This window comes from Parasteatoda tepidariorum, chromosome 2, assembly GCF_982258835.1.
Source record: "Parasteatoda tepidariorum strain Cologne lab strain chromosome 2, Ptep-v5.0, whole genome shotgun sequence".
Lineage (NCBI taxonomy): Eukaryota > Metazoa > Arthropoda > Arachnida > Araneae > Theridiidae > Parasteatoda > Parasteatoda tepidariorum.
In genome coordinates, this window is record NC_141756.1 from 63355223 (window position 1) to 63376451 (window position 21229).

The 21229-nt window shown below is 30.2% G+C and overlaps 1 protein-coding gene across 1 annotated transcript; it reads right to left on the reverse strand.

Moving 5' to 3' along the window:
• Window positions 1-7149: 7149 nt before the first annotated feature.
• Window positions 7150-17810, reverse strand: RpL8 (ribosomal protein L8). The gene is made up of 7 exons (XM_016054608.3): window positions 17628-17810; window positions 17384-17523; window positions 14185-14326; window positions 11068-11286; window positions 10333-10448; window positions 9306-9392; window positions 7150-7257 (listed from the first exon to the last, which is right to left on the reverse strand). The coding sequence occupies exons 2-7, from the start codon at window positions 17519-17521 to the stop codon at window positions 7183-7185; spliced, it is 777 nt and encodes a 258-aa protein (XP_015910094.1). The 5' UTR covers window positions 17522-17523; window positions 17628-17810; the 3' UTR covers window positions 7150-7182.
• Between the last annotated feature and the right edge of the window lie 3419 nt (window positions 17811-21229).

The following is a 21229-nucleotide window of genomic DNA, read 5'->3' on the forward strand; positions in this document are numbered from 1 at the left end:
TAAATTGAACTGAAGTTAAAACTGGTGTCTAAACTTATGCTTTCTAGATTAAAGATAAAATTGGTTACGTTTAAATGCTCGAAGCTGCGTAATGTATAAATAAATTAAAAACCAAATTTTATATTCTATATGTATTAGAAAATCTATTAAATTTGGAACAAGAAACTAAAAGGTCAATTCCCATAAGCCAGCAAAATTTGACTTTTACTTCATAAAAAGCTTTGTTTAGCTATCATAAATGATAACTGAACCTGAAAACTCCCCCTCTCACTTCTGTACAAATTTTTGAAAGAAATTTGGTTGATTTGAGGGTGAGAAGGGGCATATTTTCCCACTGAAATTAATGAGAACAATTCCAAAACGATTAGTGTAATAGTTTAGAAGTTGGTAAAGATTTTATGTATAAAAAGTACAAATTTGTATTTGAACCTATTTAAGCTTCTGATGTTGCTATCTATAACATTAAGACATAGTTTTCTTTGCATTCGTGTATTACACTCGAGTCAATAGAAGAAATACCCCAAGACGATCCTATTAACAGCCTAGAAGTTGTAAGCGTTTTATTTACAAAAAATATAATTTTGTACCCGATTTTATTTAAAAATCTTACTCTGCTATACAGACAAGTGAGGTACTGTTTCCTATGTATTTTTTCTGGTTTAATCAAATGAGACAAAAACGGGAATCAAAAGGGCTGATGTTTCGATTGTTGAAACGATAGTACAGAGAGTTTTCATTTATCTTTTGTCGCATTAAGTTCTTTTTTTTTTTTGTATGACAAATATCCTTAAAAGTACGAGTCATTTTAACAAATGAAAAATTGTTTAAAGTTTGAACACTATTATTGCTAGCATAATCAAGTTTTTAATATGTATTTGAAACAATTTTTACGCTGTTACATCTTTAAATTTATTTCGCCTACTTTTAGGGAAAAATCAACGAAATAAACAAATAAGTACTCAATAACGATAATTGGAAGGAAAAAAAAATTAAATAAAGAATTAATCTATCGGTAGCGTGGATTTAAAAAAGAAAGCAAATCTGTCAATGGCATAACAAAGGGAAGATTTTTAATAAAAATTTATTTGGAGAATTGTAAAGGCCTGGTTTCTTAGGACAGGACGCCGTCAGCTGGAAATCAGCGTTAACCTCTGATTGGTCTATTTGTGAGTTTGATAGTATACGTCATCGAACGCTCATCTTGAACTACAATTGCCGCCCAACTCAACTGCAGTTGGATTACAACGTGACGTTAACCACAGAAGCAATGGCGGACAACATCCAACAGCAAATTGAAATCAGCCAAGATTTTGATTTTGATATTAAACATAGCTTCTTCATTAAACATAGCACTCTTCATTTAACTCAGCTATAATGTGTTTTTTCTTGGATAAAGTCATTATTTGTTCTCTAAAACACTGGTCGACAATAACAAAATCAATACAAATTCAAAATAAATATTTGTTTACGTTATTAACGCATGCGCAATGAGAGATAATGTCTGCGTTGGACCGACTGCTCACGCTGAGCTAACAAAAAAGTATTTCTTTGGCGTCAGATCTACGTCAACTTTCCGCTGACGCCCAGATAAGGCGCTAGTTCTAAGAAACCAGGCCTTGAGCTAACAAACCAGTATTTTGTTGGCGTCAGCGTGACGTTGACGTCCCGCTGACGCCCAGATAAGGCGCTTGTCCTAAGAAACCAGACCTTAAGACAGACATACTTGATTTATTTACAGTTTCAAGTTGAAATTTATAAATAAAAACAAAGGTTTACTCAACTTAAAAAAACATGGATGAATGTCCCTTGCAACACAAGACACCATCCAAAGGAACGAATGTTGCTGTCGACGATTCCATGCAATAACAAAACTCCATTTAAAAGTAACTTTAGTTTTCAACATGACTTTTCATAAAAGTAATGAGACCTTTATTAGTTTTCTGTATTAAAATGGAAACTAATCATTCAAATGTCTCGCTGAAAATTTTCACTGCCAAAGCTTCTAAAATTACAGTCAAAATTTTTTATTTTATTTTAATGCATTCAGAATCCCAGAAAACATGTTATTACTTTTCTAAGAAAGCTATTTATTTAGTTATTTTCAATCAAAAAACGCTTACTTTCGTTTTCGCCTGAAACGGGGAGTCACACGTGTCCATCTGCCGTTCACTTACATACATGCGTTATAAATACAAAATAACTTCGTTTTTTCATTTTTAAACTATAATCTTAATTTTAATGTATACTTCGAGTTCATTTGGAAGATTTATTTTCATCTTAAGTGAAAGAAATGTTGGATCAATTTCTTGTGTAGAATAAATAGTTTTAGATTTTAAAATGTAGGACAGCTTAAGTTATTGATAATTTTTATCTATTTACTCTAGCGTGAATTCAAAGCATGTAATTCTATTCATAGCAGTAGCCTCTTAAAAAACTTGTGATCCCAGCAAAACTTTAAATTCATATATATATTCCTGCAGATTTTATTAACTTTACTTTAATTGCCTTAATCTATGTTATAAGAGTATTTGAAATCAAGCATATGCATTTATTTAGTTCTTTAATAATAATATAATAAATAATAATATAACATAGGAATAAAATTTTATAAATGCATATAAAAATAATTTCTCGCCATGGCAAAGTTCCTATTAACTCAAAGAATAAAAATATCAACATTACTGTTTCTTTTTTAATTATTTAATAAATAATAAAGAATGTGCATTAGAATTTCTTTCCATTTTGCATAAGTTAATTTTTTATTTTTGTTCTCTAGCTTTAGTGAAACAAAAACTTCCAGCTTAATGATATTCGCTGAAATTTTGAGGATAAATAAGTTAATTAGATATGGATAAATGAGAAATTAAGTGAAATTTTAAGGATATAGATTATGGTGATGATGATGGTTAGATATATTTCAATGGACTAGATTCTTGAAAGTGTTGATACGTTTTCGGCCATACCGTATGCATAACCTGAGATTTTTGTAAAACTATATTAAATTTTTTTTAATTAAAAATGTATAATGTATTAATTTTACTATTTTAGAATTCTTCATTGCAAGCACTGACAAATAGCTTGCAAAAATAAGGAGAGAAATTAACAATAACCATACTTTATTAATACTATATTGCAGAAAAAGGAATTAAAATTTATAAATAAAAATAATTTCGAACTGCAACGGAATTCCTATTTAAGCTAGGAATAATAAATATAAGCGTTAATGTGTATTTAAATATTTAATACATAGTGAAACAAACAAAAAAAGATGACATAAACTGCATTAGTAAGTATTTACTTAAAAAGAAAATCCTTCAACTCTAGTAATAAATAAATTAAAGAAGCAACATTAAATTACATTATTTGAATTTTCGATCATTAGCACATAGATTGTAACGATGATGGACTGATATTTTTCAATGGACTAGATTTATGAAAATACTGATTTGTTTTAATGCAATAACGAATTATAAAATCATCCATCCTATATCAAAATGTATAAAATTTCTATCCAATCTGCGACTTATTTTAATTAAGTAATTAGGTTGTAATGAATCATTAATTTAATTTAAAAGTAAGTGGAATGAAATAGTATTTTCTATGAACTTTAACACTACTGATTTCAGCCGAAAAGAAATGTTGATTCGGTGTAAAGAGCTACATAATCATTTCTTCAGATATTTTAATGATAAATAACAACGTTTGAAGTTTTAAAATCTTTCTTTCATTTTGCACACACTCTCAGAGCCGTAAATTTAATTCACAAAATTTTTACTGATAATTTACAAAGGATGTTCATACGGTATACGTGATGTCAAAACTAAAAGAGCATTGAAATAGCCTTAGCGGATGGAGACGGCACGTTTGACGTCATAACAAATCAGGGGTCGTTTTTGATTGCATCACTTACGGAGCCCTTTTGGGGCAATTTAAAAGTTTAATAACTAAATAAATTAACATTTGCCGAAAAAAATAATCAGATTTTCGGTTTCAGGGGAGAATTTCCAATAAGTTAGGTATGAAAATAAAAAAAATTATGATATGCTGCAATTGTCCATTATAAATCTTTTGACACGGATAAGCCTTATTTTAGGTATTATTCCTCCCCTTAAAATTTTTTATTGCTAATTCAGCAATAATTGCTTTTATTTTCAAATTAAATAAAAAGTTTTAAGGAACAGCAAAATATGATTGATATTTCTATTTGACATGCAAAAAAAAAAAAAAAAAAAGTTATATTTTTCTTCAATTACCCTAATTCGGGCGATCGCTTTACAATAATGATTAATAAGACTAATCGTAAACGAGTAACTTTTAAGATAAGTATAAAAACTCATCTAATATCTGACAACAGTCTTAATGAAAATTTCGTTATTTGGTCTTATTTTTAATTCTGTGCTGTGTAAAAAGAAATATTAAGAACTGAATTCTTTTATAGAATTAAAGTTAAAAATATTCAAAGTCAGAGGCCGTCTGCTGCTATGGAAACAAGAATAGCGCACTTCAGGGATGGTAGATTCTCTTCACTCAAAGGTTACCACAGAAAAAAATGAACAAAATAGTTGCTTTTAGTAGCCTAAAGCATGAAAATAGTAGCCAAAAACTAGGAAAATAGTTGCATAATAAGAACAAAAATCCATCAAAAATTTTGTTAATGACTTGTCATAAACCATGATCCATTCAGTCAAGTTGGTGGCAAATATGATAATTTTCATATAAATGTTTATACATATATATGAAAAGTGATTACTAAAACTAGAAATTCATGCATTGTAATACCGTCAAAAAATTGTTTTTTTTTTAAATAAAAAAAAAATCATGCAGAATTTTGTATCATTGAAAAGGTGATCGAGAAATGAAATAGACTCACAATGAATTTGTGCAGATTGAACAAATTAAAAAGTGAAGACTCAAATTTGCAATTCAAAATTTTATATTTTTTAAGAAAAAAAAAGTTCAGTGTGTTCAGGAACTATTTAGCGGGGCGCAGATTTTTCCCAATTTATGCTTGAAAAAATTAAAAACTTATCTAGTACAGAAAAGTCTCCTTTTCTTGAAAAAATAGATGCTTTTTTTAGCCTTTTCAGGCAAAAAAGTCCCCTCATGCCAAAAATAGTTGCATTTTAGTCGCATGTGGCAACCTTGCAATGGATAAAAGAAAAAGATTGACCAAACCCCTACTTTAAATAGTTAAAAACATTCAACTCTTGGTAATATCTTATACTTTTAACCAAATCATGATTTTTGAAATATAGATATAGGAGTATGAAAGTTGTATGAGAAATTTAAAGAGGTTGAATATATTGTCTTACATCTTGAAACAGACTTTTATTTTTAAGTTAAAGATTTAATTTATCCAAAATACATCATTTCCAGAAAAGATATCAATATAACAGGGTGCATTGTTAAATTATTTAACAAAAAATTAACACCTTTTAAAGACTAATGGTTTATTCTGGTTTTAATCATGTGAAAAATTTTTTTTCTCAGGGACTTCATGTCAGGGTTCGAAAAACAGCCCGTCCTCGACGGTCAAAAATTCTCCGCGGACAACGAATTTCTCGAATCCCACGTCCGCGCGGACGGCCATTTTCCCGTTAATGTTCGTGATACATTTTCAATTTTTGTTATGTTACAAGAGTCTTGTAAGTTTACAGCAACATACTGCGCACATATTGATGTTTTCTCTGTCTGGGAGTACTGCAGCGGTTGAAAGGGGCTTTGCAGCAATAAACTTACAAAAAAACACAATACGTACTGGTCTTAAATAAGAAGCTTTAAAAGCAATTATGAACATCTACCTAAATGGAAAACCCTTTTCAGACCTCTGTAAATCATTGGCTTGATTGTGGAACTGGCAAACGTCATATTCGATTCATTTAAAAAGCGCAGTACCCTCGGATAACTTGACCCTTGTCATTTAAATTATTTCATAAAAGAAATACTAGGTTACTATTAGTAACGACTAATTCATTGTGCAATTTATATAAATGTTTGTAATAAATAGGAGAAAATTATATTTTTATTTATTTAAAAGCGACGGGTTAGTTTTAACGGAGGACGGGTGCATTGTTGAACAAGCCGTCCTCGAGGACGGGTAAAATTTTTGTTTTTTCGAGCCCTGCTTCATGTATCTAACATATTAAAAAAATCTTTCAATTTAATAATCATGAATTGCTTTATTGTATCAACATAGTAGTTTCACAGAACTAGCGATTAGTTAATTCTATTGGCATTAAATTTTAATCTAATCTCTGTGACCAACTACAACTTCATATAAAATCACACAGAAAAAGCTCACCTTGTGATTTTTTATCAAAGAGTCCAACAGGTAAGAGACATACTAAGAAAGGATTAATATTACAGGTAAACAACCAATGAAAAAACATCTAACATGTGATATCGTAAAATGTAATATCCAGGGGTGATTGCGAGCCCATGTGAAAATTCCGGAAAATTTCTTGAGTTTAAAAAAAAAGACAGTTTAAATTGAAAAAAATTTAAACAAGATTTTTTTTCTTCCTTTTTCTCTATTTTTGTTAGTTTACTTAAAATATATTTATAATTTTACACAGACCTATGATGACCTGGAGAAGTAATTAAAATTTATAATAATGTCTTTCTTTCTTTAGTTTATGATTATAACAAGCCTATAAAGTATCTCTCTGGCTCTCCCTTGCAAACAAATAAAATAAACTGTGTTTTTAAGTTCCACTTTTGAAAATTGTGATCAATGAATGTGATCATTGATCAATGAATTCCGGAAACTTCTGTGATCAATGAATTTTTGAAACATCTGGACCTTCGATCTCCGGAATCTTCCGGATCACTGTTAGCGAAAATTCCGGAAATCCGGATCTTTTCCGGAGCACAATCAGCCCTGAATATCGAACAAAGAACCTTGGATTTAAATTTAAGGTTAAAGAATCTGTTGGGCAGTAAAATGTCACTGACCAGCTGTATTACTTACAGGACTCACTTCTTAAAAATATTGGACATGGCTCTTATATTAAATAAAGTTTCAAAATGTATTGTATACAAACTGACCACAAAGGCACAAAACAGTGAAAGAGGTAGAGTCAGCCATTATTCAATCTAATTTGCACTATGCAACAAAACACAAAAATATTTCAAATAAATAACACACAATTTTGGAAATTTTTTTATTTACATATTTCATATCTAATCATCTTTGCTTGAAACTGATGTTTTTCCACCACGAATACGACCAGTTCGGCGAGCAGCAATAAGACCAACCTAAAAATAGAGTGTTGAAATTGTAGAATAAAAATAATTAATATATTTAATTCAAATTATAATACCAATAATTATGCCACTACTTTAATTCTTACAAAATACTTTTCTTAAACTCCTTCCAAAAATAAATATAAACAGAGTACCATATTTTCCCCATTAACTGCAGGACTCTGCATACTTATTTTCGTTATTTTATAATATTTTCCCCTTCTCCTTTCACTTAATAGCGTCAACACAAGGAAAACCAGATAAAAAAAAAAGTTTACATTGCTTACCAGTTTGCACCAATAACTACTATTCTTACTTCAATGCTAAATTTGATCAAAATTACAAGCACCAAAAGTTTGCATTTGACACTTCCTAGTTTGCCTTGTAAACTATACATCATCTAAACCAGGGTTTCTTAACCTGTGGTTCATGGACCCCTAAGGGGTCCATGAGTCATATTTTGGGGGTCCGCTGACTACTCCTAATTTTTAAAATGTTTGGAAGCCTACCCATTGCTTGTAAAGCGAGCTATGGCAGCTATAATTCCATTTGCTACAGTGAATGAAGCAGGATTTTCCACACGTGTGACAATAAAATCAAAACATCGAAATCGATTGAATGTTGAACATGATATGCGCGTTGCTTTGTCGAATACCACCCCCTCAATTTATTAATTAAGGAAAAGCAGCAACAACCTTCACATTAAAAATTAAAATTTTTGTATACTATTAAAATTAAATGTTTTCTAATAATTGATGTTTTTTGCAATAATTTTTTTCACAGGGGGTGGTCCGTGACTTCTTAAAAATCTTTAAAAGGGGGCCATTATACCAAAAAGGTTAAGAAACACTGATCTAAATTGACAATATAACAACTTTAATTTTACATATGCTATTCTCTCTTTTGTGAAATATTTGACATCAAGCTTTTTTCAGGGTGGCCACTCAAATCAGATTTCAAATTTCCCTGATTTTTCCAGGTTTTCCAGATAAAAATCTTAAAATTTCCAGGTTTTTGTTTCTTTTTTCTTATAAAGTGTAGGATGTGTACAAGAAAAGAGTCGGTATTATAAAATACTTCATTCAAAAAATTATTTTTTTAACACATCATCCTGAAAAAAAAAATTATTTTGACAATTTGGCAAGATTTTTTATTTAATTTCTAATGTTTTGGTACAAAATTTTGAATAAAAAATCATTAATGCAACAATTGTAAAGATTTGTCGAGAAACATTGCTGTTAGCGATTGCAAAAAAATGTGATTGGTTGGTTTGCTGAGAAAAAATAATTCATAGATTTCTTTAAATGGGAGTAGAAAAGCTTTCAGAAAAAGGGTGCAATATTAAGTCTATTATTATTAAATTATAACCAACTAATTTTTGGAGAATTTCATAAAGTTAAAAATACAAAAACATTTTGTCAAAATAGAAAAAAAAAATTACCACCAAAGCATCGGAACAAACTTAAGCCATAAATGGATTCAGCGCAAGGACAGAATTTAAAAACAGAAGCTAATTTCCTAATCCCTTTTACCACCTCCACCAGAATCTTTCCTAAATTGCACAGTCCCATAGCGGTCAAAGGTTTCTACATTCGCTTAGCAACCGTGACAGAATTCTATGTGGCATTCTAGTTTAACAGAGCCGTAATGGAGTAAATTTTGATGCAAGCAAAGTATCGCTAAGTTGATGATATTTCAACTGTTTGACGATACATTTCCGTTTAAAAAAAGTGGGTATAATGGATGAAATAATTTAAATTACAAAAATTAGTAAATAATTTAAATTGGTGAAAAAAAATGATCAAAGAAAAAATTTCCAGTTTTTCTTTAAAATTCCCTGATTTTTCCAGGTTTTTATCCAAATTTCCCTGATATTTCCAGTATAAAAAAAATTCCCTGATAATTCCAGGTTTTCAAGGTCTTCCAGGTGGGTGGCCACCCTGTTTTTTAGAGGAAAAAAAAACTAAGTGTAGTGGTGGTCCAATAACTTGAACTGAATCAATATTTACGACCTTTTGAAGCAAAAAAATGACAGCATATAGAAATAAACAATACAATACCTTGCGACCAGCAGACGCATCTCTTCGTACAGTAGAAGCTTTACCAATATGTTGATGGTTACCACCACCGTGAGGATGTTCAACAGGCTACAAAATAAAAAATAACATTAAAAAAATTATAAATAGTATTATGTGCTTTTAAAACTGAGGAATTAAACACATATTTACACCAGATACATCTAAATATTGGTTAAACTTCAAAATTCATATATAAATCAGTCTTTATATGAGAACAATAGAATGCTTTGCAAAATCGTGATAAAAGGGTATCATATAACCGATGCACGGTATGCATGCACATTATAATAAAGCATTTATTTTAGGAATCATTTTCATAATAGAATTAAGCTTTTCTTTAAAAAAATAGTATGCTAATGATTGTTGAAACATTAGAAGTAAGAAGCAGATCAATTTATCAGACATGCCAGAGAAGTTATGGAGGGAAAAAAGGTGAACTACGTGTGGTAGCCACTTTAAATAACAATTCAAACTAAAATAATAATAATTCACTTCAAATTAAAAAATTCTTTTTGTAGCTGTTTCTAATTGCAGTTATTCATAAAAATTTAACTTGGAATAATTTCTTACTAAAGAGATAATCAGAAGATTAAATCTGGTTTAACATTTTTAATTACAATATATAACTAGCCTTGTATGTAACTAAACATCTATAAATTAAAAAAAAAAGAGTCAATTTTAGAATAGTTTACAATTTCTAAGATGTGCATAATTTATAAATATTTGAATTAAAATTCAAATTTTTATTATACTATTTACAAGTTACTATTATCCTAATTCTATTATACAAGATCAAATACATTTTTTTACAGTAAATAGACATAAAAATAACTGAAAACTCTTGATAAAAAATATAAGCTCTTGTTATTTGAAAAAAAAATCTAGATGTATCAGTTTATGATGCAAATAAGAAGGGAAAAAGAAAGAGACAAAGTCTGAATTCTAACAATTTTTTCTTTATGAACTCCAAGCTGACAAATGGAATAAAAAAAAAAAAATTAACACTTACGTTCATGGCAACACCTCTAACTTTAGGCCATGAGTTTCTCTTTGCCTTATATTTGTGATAAGCTCTGCCAGCTTTTAGAATAGGTTTATCAATACGACCTCCACCAGCAACAATACCTGGAAAATAATTTTAGTTAAAGACATAACACTTTTCATAAAATTTTTGACATCCTTTTCTTCGAAACTTTCAAACAGAAATATGAAGGTTCGTACAGAAATATGAAGAAAAAAATTTAAAGTTATTTATTCCATTTGATTTAAATTAATTATTACTTTAATTATGGATTGTTCATATATTTGTCAATTTCTCTTATATGCTTTCATATTATGTTTTTATAATTTAATATCATTTAATATGCATTTATAAAAATATATTTTTTTTAAAAACTTATTTAGTCAATTAAGTTCTGCAATTTTATTATAGCTTATCTTTAATAGAATAAATTTTTTCAACCAGTCTAATAAACAGAATTTTACAAATGAAACGTAATAATGTTCTTATGCTGATTAAATGCAATTTACTTCAATTATACACATTATTAATATATTTTTACTATTTCGCTTACAACAATTTCCTACCCATTAAGAATTTGAATTAGTTTAAAGCAAAAACATAAAGCAAATTAGATTTGAATTCAATATAAATAAAATATTTTATTTCTCATTACTTTGGAAAACAATGACTGTTTGAGCAGCACGAATAACTCATGGGACATTAACAAAACTTATAACTTACCAACCATGGCTCTGTTGGAAGATGGTAAAATTTTTTTGGCCCCAGATGGTAATTTTACTCTGGTTTTCTTAGCATCTGGATTGTGTGAAATTACTGTGGCATAGTTTCCAGAACCTCGGGCTAATCGACCTCTATCACCAGATTTTTCCTCAAGATTACAGATAATAGTACCTTCAGGCATACCACCAACAGGTAAGACATTGCCAACTTGTAAAAAGGCTATAAAAGAAAGATTTAAGGATTAAACAAAATTGAAGGTAATCTTAAAAATTTAAACATTTAACTATCCAGAATACATGGCAATCACAATCAGTCAGGAAAAAAAAAAAAATCCCTGGTCTTAACTTTTAATTATTTATGCTAAAAGGAAAAAGGGATTCATCTCAATCACTAGTCACCAGAACAGAGTATTACATGGTAATCACATAAACATTTAAACTCATATGTTTAAGCAGGTATGTGATTGACAAAAACACAAAAAAGAGGAAGTTTATAACTGAAGCATTAAACGTGCAAAAGAAAAAATTATATGATTTCAATAGCCAATCTGATAATGATTACATTATTATCTATTCAAATAAATATAAATAAATGGTAATTATGTTCTTAAATAAAATCTTGATTAAAATAATATTTTTTTAATAATTTAGATAACATTGAGTAATTATGCATAAGCACAATTTTATGTATCACATCATTGTAAAAAACATTTCTTTAATGGTCAAAGGACCTTTATGGACTTTCTCATCAGTTCTTTGTTTTTTCGATGGTCTTTTATTAACATGACTGATCTGTAGACTGCATTTGACAAACTTTTGATTATCAGTGTTGATAGGACAAGAAAGTTCATTTTTCACACAATTTTTAGAGGCCATAGATTAAGAATCGCAATGCTTGATTTCAAAAATCGCGTGAATAAGACAATATCGGATTTTAAAATCGCGATGTGGGAATTTAAGATAGCGTGAATAAGAATCGCAATGGTGGTTTTTAAAATTGCTTGAATAAGAATAACGACATTGGATTTTTAAATAGCGTAAATAAGAATCATGACGCATAATTTTTAGAGTCTGCGAACACTCATCGCAACGAGTAAGCCGCGTATAAATATGAAAATCGATGTTTAATATTACCACCACGTGATAACGAATCGCAACATTGAAATTTAAAAATATACATGAATACGAATTGCGACACTGGATTTTAAAAACGTTTAAATACAAAACGTGATATTGGGTCTTAAAAACGCTTAAATACAAATCGCAATATTGAATTCTTAAATTGCGCGAATGGGAATTGCGAGTATGATTTTTAAATCGTGTAAAAACGAATCTCAACAAGTAACTTTTAAATCAGTTAAATACGAAAATCGATGATTTACATAAAAATCATCTAAATAAGAATCACAATTTTAGCAGATTCTGGCCCAGTCCAGAATATTTAAAATTCTGTAAATCAGCCAATCAAAAGAAATCAAATATTAGCGGCCGAAACTTCTTAGGACTTTTTTTTCTTTTTTCCAATCTATAGCGGAAGACGAGGTTGTCAAGGCAACGGCGCACACGCCGAAATTCTACCCAGGAGGCTACTGCAGGGGGTGGGGAGTTCGCCGCAAGTCCGACTATATCGTTCGACTCCCCAAAAGTTTTTGGAACATGGTAGGAAATTTTAAATAATCTTTCATCCCTGAAATGATAAGAGAGTAGCGGAGTAGGAGACGGCATTGTTTTACCAAGGTCAACCACTTTAACTCCAGCTAGCAGATTGACACGTGAAGAAAGGTTTATTGGGGGCTTCAATACTTCCGCTCCGTGGAAGAAATTTTGTCTTTTTCTCAACAAAATAGAATTTACAGCATAAAAATTTTTTCTGTGCGGAAATCAATGAAAAAAAGAGAGGAAGATAAGGAAAAATCTGGGAAAAAAAAGCGGATCCGCTGAAGAATCACATTCCTGTATAAGACCCAATAAACGACATCAAATGCTAATTAATGAAACTTAAATGTAATTTTACACGAGTTTGTATTTTTTAGGGGTCTGTCCAGATATTTTGTGAAAGGCCCTGTTTCTGTAAAAAATCATGTACTTGTAATTTGTAAATATAAAAGAACTGTTAAGTCACAGTCTTTCAACCAGGGTCCAGCTTTTGTGAATTTGTGGAAATAGGGTATTATTGTAAAAAACTTTTCAAGTTATTTAGTGAAGGGTCCATTAACGGACCCAAATTTTCTCTAAACAGACCCCTGTCTTTATTCAAATTATTAATCACCACTGCCTTTATATCTTTAGATGAAAAACAAATAGTTGAGACAAAATTTGAAATTTTTCATATTAATTATCAATAATTTTCATTAGGATATAAGCTCAGGAGGGAGAAAATATGAATTCAATTTTTTTTTACAGACAATTCAACACCATACTTAAAATAATTTTAATGAAACATTTGACACATTTTATATACAAAACATTTATAAATATTAACATAATTTCTTTTTTTTCTCACAGTCATTCATCCAAAAGAGCCTGTTTCAGTATACCTACTATTTTCCAGGATGGAGTGGGCCTGATTTTATATTTAATATATATATAACAAAATATATGAAATATTATTTTGTAACAAGAATATTCTTAAATAAATGCATTTTGATTACATTTAAAAATGAAAATGTTTAAATAACTTTCTAACTTAATAAATCAGAGTCATGTTCAAAGTTAACAAAAGTAGGTTTCATTTTAGAGGAAGTACAATTTGCCGAACAGTTTTCACATTATTTGAAATGAGTGGTATGTTATATGAGAGTATTATTCATAGTAATAATTTTAACTGTTTTTCAGGCTTTGTTGCACTTTGGAATAAAACCAGGACAATATTTTACAAAAATATCCAGATTTTTTTGTGAGATTAATACATACTATGCTATTTTCAAGAAGGGGAGACGAAGAACTGGAAAAAAAAAGCACAATTCACCAATAAATTCAAAAGCATAATTTAATGACTATTATTTCAGAACTTTTTCTTACTTAAAGCCAGTTTGTATTTATTTAATCAGTCTATTTACTAGTCATTCACAAAAAATTCTTTCTTAAGCATTAATTATGTTTCCAAAAATAAACATACCCTTTCTTCCACAATATATAAACTGACCAGTGTACATTCCTTCAGCGGCAATAAATAATTCTTTCTTTTGTTTGTATCTATAAGGATCTCTAAATACTACTACAGCCAATGGTGCACCTCTGCCTGGGTCGTGGATAATTTCCTATAGCAAAATTTAATACTTACATAAATCATAACAAAGCAACAAACATGTATTAAAAGATAATTAAAATAAAGTCGATCAATTAATTGAAATGCTGCACATACAAAATAGTTTCAGTTCTGCTAAATACTTTTGCAAAAAATTTAAATAGTTTTCTGCTTAACCTTTCAAAACACTATATATATGTTAGAGGTCTAAGCTTAGCAACTGCTCTATACTGTGCAATATCGTTTTAAACATGTAAATCGCCATGTCAAAACTAAATCGTCAACCAGAATGGCTTATAACAGCAAGCCTTAGGTTGGCACGACTTATTCTACCGAATTTTTCTTCCTCAAATCTTGTTTTTACTTAATTCGATTCCAGTAACTAGAATTAGATATGTCACGTGACATACTAAATTGCCAATCCAGATAATGTAAGCAATCAAAGATTAGTAAGCATGAGACTAAACTAAAATACAGTACATCACGTTTGTTGTTGGGCACACAGTATCATGTGAATTTTTTTTTTCCTGACAGTTTGTGCCACTAATAAAAATTAAGTGATAGCAAGATGTATTTTATCATACAACTATTTCTTTTTTGTTGCAGAAAATGTGCTTTTTAGGAGACAATAATATACTGTTGCCTAAGGTTCATATCCTTATATTACTGCTCTAGTCTATGAAACATGAAAATCTAACCCCAATTTATCTCTTCCTTTTTCTCAACAGCCATTCATAGCTTTATTACTCATAAACTAGAAAATGACTTTATTTGAAATTGTATTTAACAAAGTAATTCAGTTTATTAAAGTTGCATTTTGAAGTTCTTCATGGCAATAGATAAATCACAATAAATTTTTAAGATTTGCTACCTTCTAAAACTTTTTTAAAAATTTATTGACGAATAATTTGAATTCCTTAGCGTGGGCCCTGCAAATTTCTTTTGTTTTCATAAGCTTATAGTAGAGAAGATGCAAGCAGATCATTTCTGATCCATTTCAACTATACTAGCAAAAATGTAAATTAAAAAATTAGGTCATAGAAGATATTTATCCTGAAATTGTAGATAAATTTTTATTCCAAAACCTCATTAATTAGTAAAATTAGGAATTTACTGTATTAGTAAAAACATTTTAAATCATTCCAGGCTAAGTAGATATCACTGAGTGAGAATTTTTTTTAAAACTAAATTATAGTGAAGCTACAATCAGAGTTCATTCTAGACAGAGAAAAGGGCAGCAGTGTTTTCATCATAGAAAAAAAATGGGTGAGAATTTCTCACCCTTTCTCAAAAACAGGGTGAGATTTCAAAAAGTTATGTGAGATTCCTAAAAACTAAAAAAACACAAAAACTCTTGAAAAAAATCATTTCTTTAATTATAATACATTTTTAACGTCTTCTATTTTTAAAAGCATTGAATATTTTTGGTGCATCATCATAGAAGATTTTGCCTTTACAAGGTATTTGTCCATCTTACATTTGCACATAAAAAATTTGAATGTCTTACATGAAGAAACCTTACCTACGGTAAACGTGTGGTTACAGAGAAATGCGTTCTGAAAGGGGTTCCGTGGTTGTGTTCTGTTGTTCGAAAAGGTTCTGAACAATACTGGTAAATAGAGAAGCTAGATAACGGGGCAGATGTTGAAAATAATGAAAGATCCAGGAAGAAAAGTGAAACGGATTTTATTCTAAATGGCGTAGTTCGAAACTTTTTCCAAAGTGTGAGAAATTCGCGAATTTTGACATTTATTTATAGAATGCGCGAATTTCTTGCGGTAATCATCTTTTAATGTGAGAAAAGAAAAAAATATGTGAGATTCTCGCGCTGTAGTGAAAACACTGGGCAGGGTGCAAAAGTTTAAAAAAAGGGCATTATTGTTCTAAAAAGGCAATAATTTCCTTCTATGGGCATTACACGTTCAATTAAAAGACATTGTCAATTAGTAAAAGAATTTTTTATTTTAATTTACTAAAAGTAGCAAAGCAATCATAAATTACTAATTTGTATCAATAAATTAACATATATTATGAGCTAATTAGCTAGTAATTTATTTAAAATGCATGCATATATTAATAAAATAATAAATGTATGTTTTTAAGTGTCTATAGTTATGATTTAATAATTAAAATGATTAATAATAATTATGGTTTAATGATAGTGGAAGTAACTGCAAACTTTCAAAGACAAGTGCAACAAGGGGTTGTGATGGCTATTTTTCCCTTCCCATATAAATCTATGTATTGACAGCAATGACAAACTAAATAAATAGAGTTGAAAATAACAAAAGTTTAGGAAATCCATTGCAGAGTTTTGGGGGGGGGGGAATAAAGAAGGACTTAGGAAAAAAAGGGCAAAAAGAGTATAGAGTCTATTACATCAGGGCACTAATTTACTTCAGGGGCAACAGGGTGGATTCTTTTGACTAAAAGGGTAGCAGGGTGCTGCGCCCTGCTTACCCTGCCTAGAATGAGCTCTGCTACAATATACTTCAAGAAATAAAACATCACTACATAAAATTTTATTTCAAAATCCTTAACTAAATGATTATGTACCCAAAAAACGATTTTTAATCTATCAGCTTAAGAGTAAGAAACAAGATCAGATTAAATTCAATTTACTCAAAATAGAGTATGAAGACAATTAGCTGTAGACAACACAAAATATACAATTTCACTTGAGAAAATTTCAAGAGATTGCTAAAAATGTAAATATACACTAAACATAAAAACAACATACAAGATTAGTACCGATCTCTATATATGAATAAAATTTTGCTTTAATTATATAATTGATATAAAATAACAGATTACAATAAAGTGTAATTCACACATTGTTAGGCTTAACTAAAACAAACCCCGATTGAGTTTAACTAACTTATCAGTTAATCAAAATTATCATACAATTTAAAAATAACATAAAATATATAACCTGTTTAAAATATCGACAATCAATTTGCGAGATTAATTAACATTTAATATAATATTGCAACTTTGCTTGGTTTTTATAGTATATAAGACATTTAATTTTAAACAATAGAAACTTCAAAGGCAATGTAAGCAATCATACCTTAACAATTCCTTTAATATATCCATGTCTTTCAGCAAAATCTACAGCTCTTAATTTAGGAGCTCCTTTTCTATGTTTAGTATGACTTTTAAATGTTGTTCCAGCACCTTTACGCTGACTTCTAATTACACGACCCATGACTAAATAACAGAAAACATAATTGAATGGGAAAAAAATCAGAAGCAAATAAGTAAAAAAAACAAGAGAAAATGAATAATATAAAAGATTTTGTTACTTTTTTTACCTTAAAAATTAATGAAGCCGCGGTTTAATCCACGTGAACGGTAAATATTTTACAACGAGACGGGGTTACAAATTTCCAGACGGTTGCGATTACGAGATTACGTTTTTTAGTAATATAAAAGTAGTATTAGCAGCACTAACTTCAGTCAGCAAACTTACGAAGCTCTTCTCTCTAGATCGGTGCAACTTAGGGACCGTTTTTACTTTATGATCTAAGCATGGCCAATCAACGTCAAGTAAAATGAGAAGCCTCAGTACCAACTTTTTCACTAAATATGCATTCTCAGTGTGTGGGAAGGAGAACCTGATTGGTAAGCTTTTCTCAGGTAAAAATATTTCTCCGATTTGGTTTTCATTAAAATGCACATAAAAATCAATTTATGTGAGAATGATTCTAAGGTACTATAATACATTTAGAATCACCTGCGAATCGCAACCAGATTGGTGGGAAAAAAATGTTAATCGTTGTAACACTCACCAATCAGGTTCTTATTTACATACATTTTTTCTACAAGAGATAAAATTTCAAGCAGTAAAAATGGCCATTTGCTGTATGCATAGAATCATAAAGGATGGTTGTTGTGTTTGTTGTTCATTTACGTCACACTAGAGCTGCACAGTGGGCTATTGGCGATGGTCTGGGAAACACCCCTGAGAATAATCTGAAGACATGCCATCCCAATTTTGATCCTCTGCAGAGGGGATGACACCCCCGCTTTGGTAGCCCGACGACCTGCACGCGAAGTCGAGCACTTCACGGTAGAACAGTTTAACGAGGACCAATACCGCACACCCTCGGCCCCTACGCAGACTGATCCAAGTGGTCACCCACCCGCACACTGACCGTCGGCAGTGATGCTTCATTTCGGTGATCTGCTGGGAACCGTGTCTTAACGATCAGTCCACTGCGGGACTCATAATGAATGGTGTTTTCAATATAAATGTAAACAATAACAATCTTGAGCTCAATACCTGCTCTAGTTCCGGTTAGAAAGTTTGCAACTGCTTACTACAGCTTATTCTGCGAGGCGATATTTTCAAACGGATAATTTTGTTTTCAATAAAAGAAATAAATTAGGTAATTTCTGAGATCAAATCTGTCGTATTTCTTGAGATATTAATGTTATTAAGTAATTCTGGTGAGTTTGAGGGGAAAATTTGTTTTGGTTATTTATAGATATACTGTTAAGAAAGGTGACATGGTTTCTAGATTTTGAATAACTCGCTTTTTTGGCAGTCCTGATTTGGCCTCTTTCCATTCGTTTATTACTTTTTGTTTTCGTTGCAAGCTGTGCATCATTACGTTAGTGTTAGCATATTGTTCAAGAAGCAAGATTAAGTTTATACATTGTAATTCAGGTTTAAATTTGAAAGTTAGCATATATTATTCACAAGGTAAGAAGTGTTTTATAACGATTCTTTTTTCAAATGTTTAATATTTACGAAAGTTTACGGAAGTTTATATATTTATTATTGATCAAACCACATGTTTCTACTACTTAGCACTGCTATTTCACAATTAATGTTAAAATTATATACCCTTTATTATTTAAACATTAATAAAATGATATAAGCGTATTGTTTTTCATTCTTTCTTTATTATATATCGACACCTTTATTAGTTATTTCATGTGGCATTGTAAATCACTGTTTAGACATACGTTAGTTTTGAAGATTGTATATCCGTAACACAAGGTAACAATTGCTTCATAATAATTCCTTAATTATCTCACAAACAGCATGCTTTCAGTCTTGATCACGTTGAGAGCTAAATCGCTTTAAAATACACCGGAAACAGTAACCCGGAAGTATAGGCGGTATCGAGCTTGCAACGCTTCCTAGTGTAGAAATAGCATTTAACTTAAATTATCAATTTGTTTACAGTGTTTATTTTCTGAATGTGGCCCTTGATTTTCATAGTTTGCAAGCTTTATGTGTTTTGCAGAAGTTTTTTTTATAGAGATAAAAAGTTCATCTATGGATGATGTTTTTTACACTAGGGAGCGCTGCAAGTTCTTGGGAGCCTATACTTCCGCGTTACTGTTTTCCGCATGTTTTGAAGATATTAGACTCACAACATGTTCATTGTGTTTTGAGACTCTCTTAAGTAGTAATTCTTGTATACATCTATTTGTTATTCGATTAATTCTTTTTGTTTAAGAGAAGAATTGTTAAAAGAACTGGTATTTGAAGGCCAGTTATTTCAAGGCGTAAGAATTGTCATTTGAAAAAAGAATCGTTATAAAACACTTCTTGCCTTGTTAACAATACACCGACTTCAAAATTTAAACCTAAGTGATGATTTGTAAAATGAACTTCATCTTCATGCTCTAACAATATGCTAACACTAATGTATGATGGTGCACGACTTGAATCAAGAGCAAACAGTAATAAGTAAGTAAAAAAGGTCAAGTCAGGACTGCCGAAAAAGCGAGTTCTTTCTAAATCTAGCAAACACATCACCTCTTTTAATAATACATCTCTAAATAACTAAAACAAATTTTCACTTCAAACTCACCAGAATTACTTAATATCATTAATATTTTATGAAGTACAGCAAATTTGAGCTCAGAAATTGTATGATGTATCTATTTTATTAAAAGCAAAATTATCTGTTTGAAAATAACATCTCGAAAAATTAGCTGTAGCATACTTTCAGCTGCACTTTCTAACCGGAAGTAGAGCAGATCAAGAGAATCAAAAACAGAATATTTATAATATTGTTAATCTAGTTGTGCGTGAATTTTTCTGGCTCTAAGAGATCGCAACGTTCAAACGTATTCCGATCAAACGCTTTTTGTACAAGTCATCAAACAACGGTTGAAATTATGGGAGGCGAAAACAGTACTCACTAATGTAAGGTTAAATGAGGTCATGCAACATGTGGCTGGTGCAGATAACTATGCAGATAACTATGCATTTGGGACACTTACCGAAAATTGTAATTGGATTGTGTTTCTTTTGCTGTTTGCGATGAAAATAGTCAAATTCCGTATGAAATGGTTTCTGGTATTAATATTGATAAGCTAATCCAGGTAACAAAACGATATTATTTAACATTAGAAAGATGCATTATAATACTGCGCTAGAAAACGCTAGACTTCTGAGCTAAATCCTATCTTTTAATATTGTATAAGATTAAATAGTATTTTCTCTAACATTCGAAATTTTAAAATAATCATCTATTTCATTATTTTTGGTACAGGGCCACTTTTTTGCAAAAGGGCACCCAATATAATTAATAAATAAACATTTATTTATGAAAGAAAACAATAAATTAAATATTGGAAATCGAAACGGGCTACAGGTGACTTAGAGTTGAACTCTTTACCTATGGCAACACTTCGCACGCTTTCATTATTAGCGAGTGGAGAGTCATGGAAGCAGGAAGTATGTTGGTTTCGGTCTTGATTTTCAAGTAGAATAAAAACTTCTTAGTTGGGAACTGAGAACTACATTGAATATAGTTCTAAAAGAAAGTACCGAGGAAATTCAGAAATTTTTTTTTTAAAAAAGGGGAAATTATCGTAGTACATTTCTATATAACTGATATGAGAAGAAGAGGAAAAGGTGGTCAGGACATGGATCCGGTCCAGAGTTGGC

Bases quoted from the DNA above. Each gene is read 5' to 3' on its own strand.
- RpL8 (XM_016054608.3), bottom strand. From the start codon at position 17,521: ATGGGTCGTGTAATTAGAAGTCAGCGTAAAGGTGCTGGAACAACATTT. The intron at 10,449-11,067 runs GTAAGTTATAAG...ATTATTTTCCAG, and splicing joins TTCCAACAGAGCCATGGTTG to GTATTGTTGCTGGTGGAGGT. The intron at 7,258-9,305 runs GTATTGTATTGT...CTCTATTTTTAG, and splicing joins ATGCGTCTGCTGGTCGCAAG to GTTGGTCTTATTGCTGCTCG.